Source organism: Mercenaria mercenaria, chromosome 1, assembly GCF_021730395.1.
Source record: "Mercenaria mercenaria strain notata chromosome 1, MADL_Memer_1, whole genome shotgun sequence".
NCBI classification, from domain to species: Eukaryota; Metazoa; Mollusca; class Bivalvia; order Venerida; family Veneridae; genus Mercenaria; species Mercenaria mercenaria.
In genome coordinates this window covers 94,022,436-94,036,276 of record NC_069361.1, presented here as the reverse complement: position 1 = coordinate 94,036,276, position 13,841 = coordinate 94,022,436, and the positions used below count along the sequence as shown (strand labels likewise).

Sequence of the window (13,841 nt, the reverse complement as noted above, 5' to 3'; positions counted from 1 at the left end):
TATTAATAGCACACGACTAATCGACGTTAAATGCGTTATCGATCTACTTAAGGTGAAATGCGCCTAATTTGAAATTATTGGGTTTCGTTCAGAAATTTTGATTAATATAAAATTCAGCATATTCCTCATATACTGCGTATTTTACTTTTTAGCTCACCTGAGAAATGCTCAGGTGAGTTTTTCTGATCGCTTGATGTCCGGCGTCCGTCGTCTATCGTCTGTCTGTCGTCTGTCAACATTTAGCTTGTGTATGCAACAGAGGCTGTATTTTTCAACTGATCTTCATGAATTGGTCAGAATGATTACCTTGATGAAGTCTAGGCCGATTTCGAAAATGGGTCATCTGGGGTCAAAAACTAGGTCACTAGGTCAAATCAAGGAAAAACCTTGTGTATGCGATAGAGGCTGTATTTTTCAATTGATCTTCTTGAAATTTTGTCAGAATGATTACCTTGATAAAATCTAGGCCAAGTTCGAAAATGGGTCACCCGGGGTCAAAAACAAGGTCACTAGATTAAATCAAGGAAAAACATTGTGTATGCGATAGGGGCTGTATTTTTCATTTTATCTTCATGAATTTTGGTCAGAATGATAACCTTGATAAAATCTAAGTCGATTTTGAAAATGGGTCATCTGGGGTCAAAAACTAGGTCACTAGATCAAATCAAGGAAAAACCTTGTGTTTGCGATAGAGGCTGTATTTTTCAATTGATCTTCATGAATTTTGGTCAGAATGATTGCCTTGATAAAATCTAAAGCAATTTGAATATGGGTCATCGGGGATTAAAAACTAGGTCACTAGGTCAAATCAAATAAATAAAACCTTGTGTATGCAATAGGGGCTGCATTTTATACCGGATCTTCATGAAATTTCATCAGAATGTTTGTCTATATAAAATCTAGTAGGATTTTGAATATGGGTCATCTGGGATAAAAAACTAGGTCACCCGGTCAAATTAAAGAAAAACTTTGTGTATGCAATAGGGGCTGCATTTTACACTGGATTCTCATAAAATTTAGTCAGAATGATTGCCTTTACGAAATCCAGGTTAAGTTAGAATATGGGTCATGTGTGGTCAAAAACTAGGTCACTAGGTCAAATCAAAGAAAAACCTTTGTATATGCAATAGAGACTGTATTTTTCAATTGATCTTCATAAAATTTGGTCAGAATGCTAGCCTTGATGAAATAAAGGTCAAGTTTGAATATGGGTCACCTGGGGTCAAAAACTATGTCGCTAGGATATATCAAAGAAAAACGTTTTGTATGCGATAGAGGCTGTATTTTTTAATCGAGGTTGATGAAATTTAGTCAGAATGATTGCCTTGATCAAATCTAGGTTAGATTTGAATGTAGGTCATCTTAGATCAAAAACTAGGTCACTAGGTCAAATTGAAGAAAATGCTTGTTTACACTTAAGAGACCACATTTTTGATCCAATCTTAATGAAAATTGGTCAGAATATTTGTTTCCATGAAATCCCTATGTCAAACATGTTTACACTGTTATGGTGTGTTTATCAGGTGAGCGACCTAGGGCCATCTTTGCCCTCTTGTTTGATATTTCTGTAACCTTTTTCTCTGCAAACCTTCAAAAACGACCATTGACGTCCATTTTTGATGAACCGCGATTTCACGTCCATCAGACGATTTTTGTAAATCGTTCTGTTCATTCCACAAAAATCGATTTGCTTTCTACTCATCATATTTTCAAACGTTAGGTTTAGCCAAATATACTTTATTACAATACACGTGACTTTCGAACATTTACACCTGTCCTAAAATCCGAAATTTTGTTTTTACAGTTCCATTTATGTACCGTTGTGTAGATACATACATGGTCTCTCAAACGAAACCCAACTGGATAGTGTACCTAGCCCTGGAAGTTACGAAAATAGACGGTAAACATCTCAAAGAAAAAGTACATCACCCTCTGTGTTTGAGCGTCAAACCTGTGTACATTTTCTTAGAATATTTCCACATTCAAAGACACCAACAACATTGTTATAACTGAATATCCACGGAATACCTTTGCAAATTGTACTTGTCAAAGACTGGACTACCCCACAGCAAGGTTATTAGTAATTTATCAATATTTCTTTCTATGTTTTGTACAAATCAAATAGCTCAAAACAAGTTGTTACGTCGCACAAGATTGAGGTGATTAATCGGAAAATTTGACAGGTACTGGATAAAAATGTAAAAATAAAATGTTGGATTTTAGGATGAGTATAAATTTTCGAAAGTGCCCATTTATTGCAATATATGTATACTTAGGCCATCCCCAACACGAGCATAAAGTGTTTGATACCGGTCCCTGTGTCTTAAACGGATTAGGGTAGCGTACAGTATAATCTGGGGCTACACTGAATACATTAAATAATGGGCCTTACACAAAACATCGTAAATTGTACAAAAGTAAAACCCATGCTTACATCTAAAATGTAATTCCAACATCACAAATAAGTATAGACGATATACGAAATACATATATCTTGAGCTTTTGCAAAGAATTGAAACCTTTTTTACTTCGTAGATATATAAATATCTATATAAATACTAGCACGGTCCTATGGTAACGAATATGTTTTCAGGAAAATGTGTTTTTCTGAGACATGTATGCCGATTACACTGTCCCACTATTCGATACTGGCCCACTAATCGCAGTTTTTAAAATCCGGACCGTACGCTTAGTCGAAAAACTGTACGCCTATTCAAAACTTCTTTTCATTCTTATAGTTCAATGTTTTAACTTTGTTTTATGATAACCAACTGTTAAAAAATAATACTTATAATTTCTTTCGTTTTCAGAACAGTGATGGACCAGTTTAGATATTATGACTGCAGTTTCGATTCCACTTTTCGTAGATAGGTTAGTATTTATAAGTAAGCATTTATCAAATTACATTGGTCTAGCGCGGAGCAGCAGCGCGACCAATTTAATTTGATAAATGCGTACTAATAAGCTCTAACCTGCATACGAGTATTGTTTGAAATTATTTTTTGTAATAATGACTAGATTCCTTACACAGTTAGGAACATTAATCACTAACGCATCGTTCATGTAATCGTTACGTGATACAACTCAGCTCATCTCAGAGACTTGTTCGGACTTGACGACGGGGACATTATAATACAGTTGCCGTTGGCGCGGTAACTGGTAATTTCAGTTTATTTTAATATCCGGCTCCAGAGCACTGCTGATATCATTCAAAATCAAGCAGATCGAAGCTAACATCCAGGTCCTTCTCGTTTTCATTCATAATTATTGCAGTATTCGCTACAGAACAAACTGAAAACGACCCGGTTCCTAGTGATTACATGAGCTGTTCTACATGTACAACTAGTTTGAATAAAGCTACCAAGGTGAGCTGGACTCGTTTGACTCTACCAGGTAATTAGGTAAACAGCGCGTGTGTCTGTAGGCGGAGCTAAAATTTGTAAACAAAAAATAGTAAGTATAACACCTTGGATGACCTTGACCTTGGGTATAATGGACACAGTCCCTGCATAAAAAGGCTTTGTTTGTGTGCGTGAAGTAAGATACAGTAAGATAATAAGCAAAAGTAAAAAAGATGTGACAGAAAACAAAGGTTGCCGAAAAACTTTAACCAAGAAAGCCAACGCCGAAGCCGGGGCGAGTAGAATAGCACCCCTATTCTCCGAAAAGTGGTGCTAAAAATACAAAAAAGAAAAGAAAAAGAAAAGCAAAGTGTCCTGTCAAACTGAGCGGATTGAATATATATTTTTCTCGTATGTTAGCGGAAACACGTATACAGATTCTATTTCTTGTCCAAGACAAGAACATCGTGATAAATATACTGTTTGACTGAAATACAATGCAAAATTTATGTTTATTAATTCAATGAGTACAGTGTATGGCGTTTATAAGTCCAAACACTTCATCATTTCTTTATTGAATAGGCGTACAGTGTTTTGGCGAATAGTGGAACAGTTTTATAACAAGTTTTGCGACTAGGCGGCCAGTGCATACTTCAGATGCATGTTTGATTAAAAAATATTTCAACTATTCAGGATTGTAAATGCATATTTGTAGGTATAAACTCATGTGCATGGATTGATAATGAAACATTCAGAAGCGGTTCTGACACGAATTTCCTTCGCAATTCCAAAATAATGGGCATTTTTAGCCTGAATTTTTCGTCATGCTTTGACCATCTGTGTTTTTGGTGAAAATGTGTTTTAATTTCAAGCGTTAATGTCTATTTAACGACTGTTTGTTGCAGAGACATTTATCATACACTGAAAAATATATATAACAAGAATATTTATTTCAAATAGCCAGAGTAAAACATTAAAATACTTACTACCGACAGCTTCCAAAAATTTGAAAAACGAAAGTGAACGCCTAGTTTTTCGCGACTTCCGTTTGGGCGTACAGAGAGTCTATACACTGTGATATTATGTCTTTTAGTGGGGTTAAACGGCATCTTTCCACTCTAGAGATAGATCAATTAACATAGTACCTACCACTATTAATTTTTCTATCAAGTCCATGGCATCTGGAATATTCTTCAAAGCTACGTAAAGCCCGATCCCAGCCTTAGTTTGTTTGCTTAAGAGCTGGTCACTGTACCAATGAATTAATTTTATTGTTTGTAAATGTAATCACAGCGCTGTACTTTTTTCTCTCTTATTTTTGTATGCTTTTACACAGTTAAGAGCATCATGGTTTATATCTAAACCTTTTCTGGGCTTCAAATGCAATTTATAAAGTTCCATGTGCAACGCTATATGAATTCTCTAAATTATATTCTGGTACTTACAACATGTGTAAATGTTGAGTTCTGCCGAACCCAGGGCTAGGAGGCGTGGACTGTAGCTTGCATTTCTACTACTGTCCATGAACAGGCTCAATCAAACCGAGCCTGCAACATTTTCGTTTATGTCGTGTTGGGCGACTTGTGGTTTTCCACTTTTTTATTTTGATGGCACAGCAGTAGAAAAATGTAACGGTGTTGCCATATCTAAGCATGAAAGTTTGTATATAAAATAAGAAACCTAATGGTCGCCCAGTGCGACAAAATGAAAATGTTGCAGGCTCGAGTCTGTTCATGAACAATATTTGGAATGCATGCTACCGTATGCGCATAGTCAGTAGTCCCGGGCTGAGTAGAATTCAACATTCGCTCTCTCTCTCTCTCTCTCTCTCACACACACACGCACACACACACACACACACACACACACACACACACACACACAGCAAACAAAACGAACAAATAAAGGAACACATTGGAGCACCGCCTTGGAACGGTCAGTGGCAAAAGCACCACTGAGGAGCTTAAACCTGTTTATGGTGCACACCCAACCACACTCTTACCCCCACCATGTTCCAAAGACACGGGACAGTGTAAATAAAAGTAATCCCCGCCAGGTGAATTTCTAATACACGTATTGGAAACAAAAAGGCATGGCATATAAAACACAAAAATGCTTCTGTATAAATATATAAAAAGCAAACCTTCAGAACCAAAAACATACGTCCTCAATGCCTTTGCAGAAGACAGGACAACAAGAGACATACCCTTATGGGCCCGATGAAACTAGCCAGAAGACAGATATCAAAACAGTTCAGTCCTGGTGGGATTTAAAAATTGCTGATCATAGAGACCTCTATCTTTTCCGCCAGACACAATCAAAGAGGGAAGCGTAGTGTCCAACTGTAAACGGGTTGAACACTAAACATGCAGTATGTGTCAAAACAATTGTGTCGTAACCTCTTTTAATATTTTTTTTATTATCTTTTTAGCAAAATCAGTTGGAAAATTATTATGACCTAAGATCTTACGAAGTTTGTAAACCACACCCCCGTAAAAACGGGTTTTGAAATACCTCCTCGCAGAAGTATCTTTAAATTACTATCGAACTTTAAAACCAAATCAGAATTACGATAGTAAAATTTAGCAAAATATTTACGCAATTTGGAATAACGGTAGCTTTGCTGAAGAAGTTTACTTGTAATATATTGATTACATTCATTGAAATCCTTCACATGACTACACGCTCTGGCAAACCGAATTAATTGAGAAATATATAGCCCGTAAGATGTAGCCTGAGGTACATCCCCATCCAAATGGGAAAAAATTACAGTACTAAAATCAAAATAATCCCTCTTGTCATAAATTTTGGTATATTTAAAATATTGATATAAATAAAGAGATGAAACTCTAAAAATGAAGCATCAGTATCCGAATTGTTACTTTTAATTAACTGGAGCTCTCCAGCATAAATAGTATCCACCAACTGATCAAAGAAACGGATTATCCATATTAAGAATATCATCCAGATAGCGTGATGATTTATTAAATGCAGTTATAATGTCTGCCTGTGTATCTGGAGAAAGGCTCAACATAAAGTCTCTTTCATAACAATATAAAAAAAATCTGCGACAAGGGATGCACAATTCGTTCCCATGGGAATAGCAATTACTTGTCTAAAAACTGCATTCCCATACCTGATGTAAATGTTGTTCAATAAAAAGGAAATGGCTTTACAAATTTCGTCACAGGTCCACATTGTATAATGTTTAATAATACTGCTAGTATCTTTTCACGTGGGCTTTCACAGCAGTTAGACATGATGTTAATAGTTTTGAAATATTTGTAGTGGTATACGAGCTTGAATTAGCGCTGAAGCGAGCTTTATATGGTTGTTTATGCAATTTAGAAATCCAGTACATGGTTGGAAGTTTAATTTGTTGATCGTCTATACGAACTTTCAAATTAGAAACTTCAGTGATGTGATCAGTGACCAAATTATTTTCAACAGAAGGACTCAATGTATAGGCTTTAGTGCTTTTTAGTTCGTTTTATTTTGTAAAACATTAATATAATGTAGGCGTCAAATGATGATAATTTTGTTGGCCGTCTTGTCTGTTGGAACATAGACATACTTAGAATGAAATTATTGGATTTCCTTTTCCAAATGTCTTCAAGTAAACTTTGGTCTTGGTGGAAGTAGATGTTCATTTGTTTGATAAAATTTTATTCGAGAATCAACAATGTTAAAAATATTTCGTTTCCAAGACGCTAATGTATTGGGATCAGCTTTCTCACGACGACACCATTTAACACAAAAAGTTTCGGCGGATTCCGCAATCTGACCATGACAAGCATCAAAATCAATAGTTGAAGGAATTCTATATTTAGGTCCTTTAAAGAATAAATTACGAATACGCTTGTCTTTAATAATATCAAAATTACCAGTGATGACATGGCAGGCATCTGAATAGCAAAATTTTGAGTTTTTACATTTGCAGTAAGAAGGGGTATTTGTTTGAACATCTAGGCCGGAAACAGTTTTATTGTAATTGAATATAGGTGTTTCATACAGGTGTTTTATATCTATAACAGATAATAGGAACTTCGGAGTTTCTGAAATATTTAGGCACAGAATCAATGACAAGTCTATCATGAAATTTTGCATATCTGAGACACTGTCATATGTGGAATAGTAAAATAGAAAAAGTAGAAACTTCAAAGGTCGCTCAGCACGACAAAAACGAAAATGTTGCAGTTGTATATCCATCTGGTTGCTCTTCTTTGTACCATTTCTATCTTATTGATATAAATAAGTATTAAAAGTGGTCAAAATTACAAAAACTTTTTAAAACAAGTCACTTTATTTTTAACCAAAGTTATTGATATGAAAACAAAGAAAAATATCAAACAGGGAATGCCACGCACCAAAAGCGCAGCCTCCTCAAAACGAACCCCCCAGCACGCAAAGTTTTCAAGAAAACAACTCGAAAACATGCAAATATAAGCATGATAAGTGTCTTATTTTATGTAAAATTCATTTGGCCCCCGGTTTACGCGCCTAGATGTTCAAACAAATACCCCTTCTTACTGCAAATGTAAAACTCAAAATTTTGCTCAAAAACTCAAAATTGTTTCCGGCCTAGATGTTCAAACAAATACCCCTTCTTACTGCAAATGTAAAAACTCAAAATTTTGCTATTCAGATGCCTTTAATGTTATGAAGTTTGGTGTAGGATGACCAGACTGTGGATGAGCATTCTACCTGAGGCCTGACAAGAGTTTTATATATCTTAATTAACATTCTGTTTTACGTATAAATGGCTAGATATGAGCTAGAAATAGCTTAATTATGTAGTAATGTTATGGTTATATAGCAGTAATTCGGTCAAAAATGTGATTCCGTGGTGTAGAAAAAAGTCCATAATAAAAAGATCCTAATTTTTCCATTTTTCACGCATTTGCGCGTAAACCGGAGGCCAAATGAATTTTACAAAATGCGGCAGTATGAGGGTACCTAACTTCAGTTGACTTGCATTTTACTGCATTACTATTCAACATATCCCTTTTTCTTTTCGTTTTCTTGAAACAAACATATGGGTATCTTGTGGAAAATAGGTCTACGACGGAGTGAAAATCTAGAAACTGTATCAAAATTGATCTGAAATAGCTGCATTTTATATGAAACAAAGAACAATTTCTTTTATTGATGTATAGCCTATTTTGACAGTGGCGGTATGATAGTACGGTAGAGAGTTTTGAGTATCTCGCAGCCGAACATAAGCATTTCAAACTCTTAATATTTTATCATTATTAAGATTATACAAGACAAGAATAAAATTAATTTTACTTTATGTGTTCCATAAAGAAAATAAATAAGAACATACAAAATGTTTAACAATTATCAAATACGAATGTTCGAACATGTACAAATTTGCTAGCTTCTCACATAAGAATGTGCAATTTCAGTCCTTTAAAAAGATCCCCTTATATCATTTTCTTGCCGTGAAATACAATTAACACTATAGTCAGTCAATGTAAATAGCTATAATTCTTAGTAGCTGATTGAATCCCCCTTATAATGATGGCGGATACACCCGTCAGACGGTCAACCGCTGCCCAATTTTTCACCGAGGAAGAAGAGGCTGGAACATCGAGCGGCTCTGTATATGATAAAGTACGTTTCATCTTATTCTAACATTTCAGCTAAATTATACATTACCAAAGTAAATAAAGTAGGAAAGTAGTAAGTAATGAGAAAATATTTGTAAAGGGAAGTAATCTGATGACAGTTTTTTCCACCAAGGGAAGCAATCCATGATACCATAGAAAACATTGAAATTTATTTTGACTGTTTTGCATGGACAGCATTATTTACAAAACAAATTGATATTTTAACATGGCACAGTAGACTGTAAAATTGTCGCAGTTTTGAAGAGTGGCAGTTGTCAGGTCTCCGCAACATAATTCGACGAACAGATTGTCGTGGCAATCCAAACGTCAAAAGTTTGAAAGACCATAATAATGGAGGATAAATTGCAGTACACAGTCATATAAAGTTATTGGTTTCATCTCTTGCGCATATTGGCATGTAGACATGGTAAACGTTAATCTAGCCTTACTCATTTGGCTTATCGGGATGACTTATTTTATGATCTGATATGTTACAGTTGTCATCCCTCTAAGCCTTACCGGTATCTGCATTTTGCTGTTAGGAAAACAAAGACATTAAAAAATCCAAAAAAGTCGTAATATACTGGTCAGGCTTACTTGCTTTAATAAATTAAACATTAATATTCATGTAGAAACTTCAGATGGGTTGAATTTAATTAATAATTTTAAATAAGAGACTTAAATCTTCGAAAATATGATGTGACAGGTGCAAGGAGATATCTATCTTGACACTTGTTTTAGTAAACAACAAACTGCCGATTTCACTAAATTGCAGAAACAAAACACAAAATATACATTCATAAAATGTCAGCAAGGCAAGTTTATGGTTTAATGTCAACATAAATTCATTTTCAGAGATGTAATCATTACAAAAACTTTGTACATGTACCAGAAAATGTTCCCAACGGATTTCAATTAGGGATTTCCTAACAGAAATATGCAGAATAAGTTTGGACGTGACAGAGACAGCGACAGTCAAAAAATATCACGCTGTCTCGAAATGTCCTACTATTTGGACTAACGTTAAACATGTACAGTACATACATAGGTTTAAATCACAAGAAAATTCTTAATTTTGAATATTATTTGATAATTTTTACATAAATCAATGAGGAATTGAATCCCCTTTCGACAAATGTGAGTTTTATTTGAATTTATGGCCAATTCGTGACATAATCGGCATTTAAACCTATAGCATATAAAGCGTCGGCAGCGATGAAAATTTCATCGGAAATTGCTTCCACTATTTTGGTCTTTCGAGTGTTTGAAGTGAGTGGGGATATTGCCCATATGAAAAAAATATCTCAATATTTCCTAGGATCGTGTCAAATTTGTTGGTCTAAGGACAGTCCGACCGTACATTCTACATCTACATTAGTACATCATACTGTCAGACTTGACAATTCTATGATGATGCACTAGGATAAGAAAATGTATATAGAGGAACTGATAGATAAAATAAGAAGCAGATTGGTCTAAGGATGTATGGTGTTAATTAAAAGGTAGAAACAAGTGTATTTAAGTGTTGCCTAGATACTTTCACACCATCAGGATATGATCAGTTTGACTTCTGTGGCACGGAGCCTGCTGACACAGCTCAGGTCCCTCATATGAAGCTACTTTTTACTTTTGATGGAGTCCCCTTAGGTCAGGTTGGACAGCCCACTCTTACACAATGCCAAAGAGTGGGGATTGCAACTGTTGCTGGCAGAGAGTTCTATGCAGGGATACTCCTGGGAAAAACGCTGTACTTATAGCAGTTAAGTTCATGTTTGATATGGTAGATATCTGTTGCTGTGTGAGGATTTGGGCAGGACCTTCGCCAGCATAAGGTAGTCTTCATGGTCTATGGCTACAAGATGGTGTACTATCTTGTAGAACATAATGACTTGCTGTTTGAGGTGACGTGATTCTAGAATTTCCCACTTGAGCTTTTCCAACATATCGTACGCACTGCTGGTGTTATGGTACTGGTTTGGTGCAAAGCGAGCAGCTCTCCGTTGTACCATTTCTATTTTCTTTGACAAAAATTTCTGGTGTGTGTTCTAAACAGTCAAGCAGTATTCGAGGGTGGAACATACTGGACTGATCATGTAGACTTGTGTCTTTGTTTCCTGACTGGTCTTATACAGATTACGTCGAAGGAAGCCAAGCATGTTTGTAGCCTTTTTCGGAGAAATAGGGGTGCTATTCTGCTCACCCTGGCATCGGCGAGAGCTTTCTTGGTTAAAGTTTTTCGGCAACCTTTATTTTTCTTTGTTACTATTGCTTATATCTTTTTGTAACTTCACATTAATATTGTTCAACATGCAAACATATTATGTTCAGGGGCTGGGCCCATTATACCCAAAGTCAAGGTCACCAATGTGTTATACTTAGGTTATTTATAGGTTATTTTTAAAATTTAAGGTTAAAGTTTTTCGGCAACCTTAGTTTTTCTGTCATACCTTTGTTACTATTGCATATATCTTATTGTAACTTCACATAAACATTGTCCAGCATACAAACAAAGTAAGTGCAGGGGCTGGGCCCATTATACTCAAGGTAATACTTATTGTCATTATTAATATTGTTATAATAACTATTATTATTATGTACAATGCCATTGAATATATCATTGTATAAAAATAGGCGTTTAATCAAATTTTTCAGTTTCATTCAAGGTCAATGTCACCAAGTTGTTATACATGTTAAATTCGAAAGCTTCGTCTATAGACATATCTTTGGTACTTTAAAAGATAATGACTTGAAATTAAAAATATTTCTTTATAATCATCATCTGCATATGTGGTTACAATCCGCATAACTCTAATTGTATTTTTTACAGAATTATGCCCCTTTCATACTTAAAGTTTTGTGGCAGTCTTTGCTTTCTGGATATAACTTGATATCTTGATGTATCTTCCTTTTAAAGTAGAGGTCTCTTATTGAGACATAAATTCATTTTACTGTCAAATCGCCGAATCGTGGAGCGCGCTGTCTTACAGACAGCTCTTGTTGGTTACCTTGTCAATGTGAGCTTTCCTTGAAAGGTCAGACTGTATATTGACACCGAGATATTTTGATGTCCATTCCAATGCCAATGTTAACCTTTTAGTCTGTACTGTGCTTGTAATGGAGAGCTTGACCTTGTTACTCTCACAAGGCTGCATTTCTGCATATGAAAGTTCATGACCCATGTCAACTCCCACGTGGCCGGTGTGTCCAGATCTTCTTGTAGAAGTTGTTGATCATGTTCAGACGTGATCTGTCAGTATAGAATGCAGTCATCTGCAAAAAGAGCTGTCCTAGAATGTAGTACTTCAGGGAGGTTGTTGATAAAAATAAGGAACAAGGGAGGACCTAGGACCGATCCCTGGGGACACCGCTGACGACTAGGGTCTTATCTGAACACTGACCGTCAGCTAATACCCCCTTGGTCCTGTCATGTAGAAAGGAAGAGATCCATTTTTATGTGTTTGAGCTCTAATGCCATAATGATGGACTTTACTCAACAGCCGTTGGTATGGGACTTGGTCAAATGCCTTGCTGAAGTCAAGGATTATCATATCCGTTTGTCCAGGAATGAAGCCAGCTTGTGAACAAGTGTTAGAAGCAGGGTTTCACAGCTCCTCTTTGCTCTAAACCCGTGCTGGCAATCATGGAGGATATTGTACTTGACAAGATGTTCAGTGTCCGGCTTACAATGATATGCTCAAGTAGTTTTCTAACGAAGGACACTGGTTGTTATATGCTGGTGGTCCTGTGGGACTCATATTGTAATATTTTTAATAATGACGATGTAATTAGTATGAACATGACAGTGATAAAAATTGGAGTAAATATGAACATGATGCTGACAAAGTGACAAGGGAACACTTGACTAGTACATGGATGAAATATTTACTAAAATGTTAACTTGTATTATAAATGTTTTTTCATATACATTATATGAACCATGATTAAATTTAGAAATTTAGACTATTGTTTGTTGTTGTAGTTTAGTGTTGAAAAGTTAGAGCCCTCTCCCACTTAATCAAATAAATTGCAACTCGGCTCAAACTTTTGCTTTTCTGGCTATTTAGTAGCTACAGCATTTTTTGAGTTGGCTAAAATGTTGGCTACAAGTCTGAAAAACCCAGAGGAGGCCCTGCTCATTTAGAATCACTTTAAGATACCCTTGCTTCAGGCACACCAGAGCAAAATTGGTTAGGTTACCTAGGTATGATACCAGAAATAACTAAGGGGAAGAACTCTTAGCCATGCTCTGAAACACTTTTCTGCAACTTTAATGATGGGGAAAATAGTAAAAGAAAAATGTAAGATTTTTATGAAAGGCATTTAGGAACCCATTTAGGACTTTAAATAAACAAACAAAAGAACTTAATATTGTTATATTCCACATGTCAGCAAAAAGAACTAGGCAAGTCCAAAATGACTGCAAAAAGAAAAAGAAATTGACTGGCTGGTATATAACAAAGAAAAACATACATGTAATATTTTTGTCAAGGAAGTGACTAGCCATTCAGTAACCAGACACCTAACCTGTATTCTAGCCATCCATTAACCATATTGCAATCTATCGTAACGGATTAGACCCTGTGGGGACTTTAAGGCAGTGATGGTTGATATGCAACATTCTTCAAGTCCATTCTTGATGTAGGAAGAAGCTTTTAGTATATATGAAAGAGTCACTTTTACTCTACCTTGTTACCTGTATATAAAAAATGATTACCTAAATCATTGAATATTTAAGAATTAATATATCGCAATCAGTGATTTGTTGCTGAATAAAATCATTGTTCGGAGTTCAGATGTGAAGGAATTATATCACAAGGGTACAGTCCAAGTGATACAATAATATGCATCAGAAGGGCAAACAATGGTTTTATTCAGGAGCAAATCACTG

General features: G+C 35.6%; 1 protein-coding gene across 2 annotated transcripts in view; it reads left to right on the top strand.

The window, feature by feature from the left end:
- The first annotated feature begins 8,704 nt into the window (after nucleotides 1-8,704).
- LOC123564358 (symplekin-like) overlaps nucleotides 8,705-13,841 on the top strand; it is a 44,350-nt gene continuing 39,213 nt past the window's right edge. For both annotated transcript variants that reach the window (XM_053517613.1, XM_053517610.1), the window contains exon 1: nucleotides 8,705-8,957. In XM_053517613.1, the coding sequence (XP_053373588.1) occupies nucleotides 8,862-8,957 (96 nt within the window). In that variant the 5' untranslated portion in view covers nucleotides 8,705-8,861. The remainder of the gene's footprint in view (nucleotides 8,958-13,841) is intronic.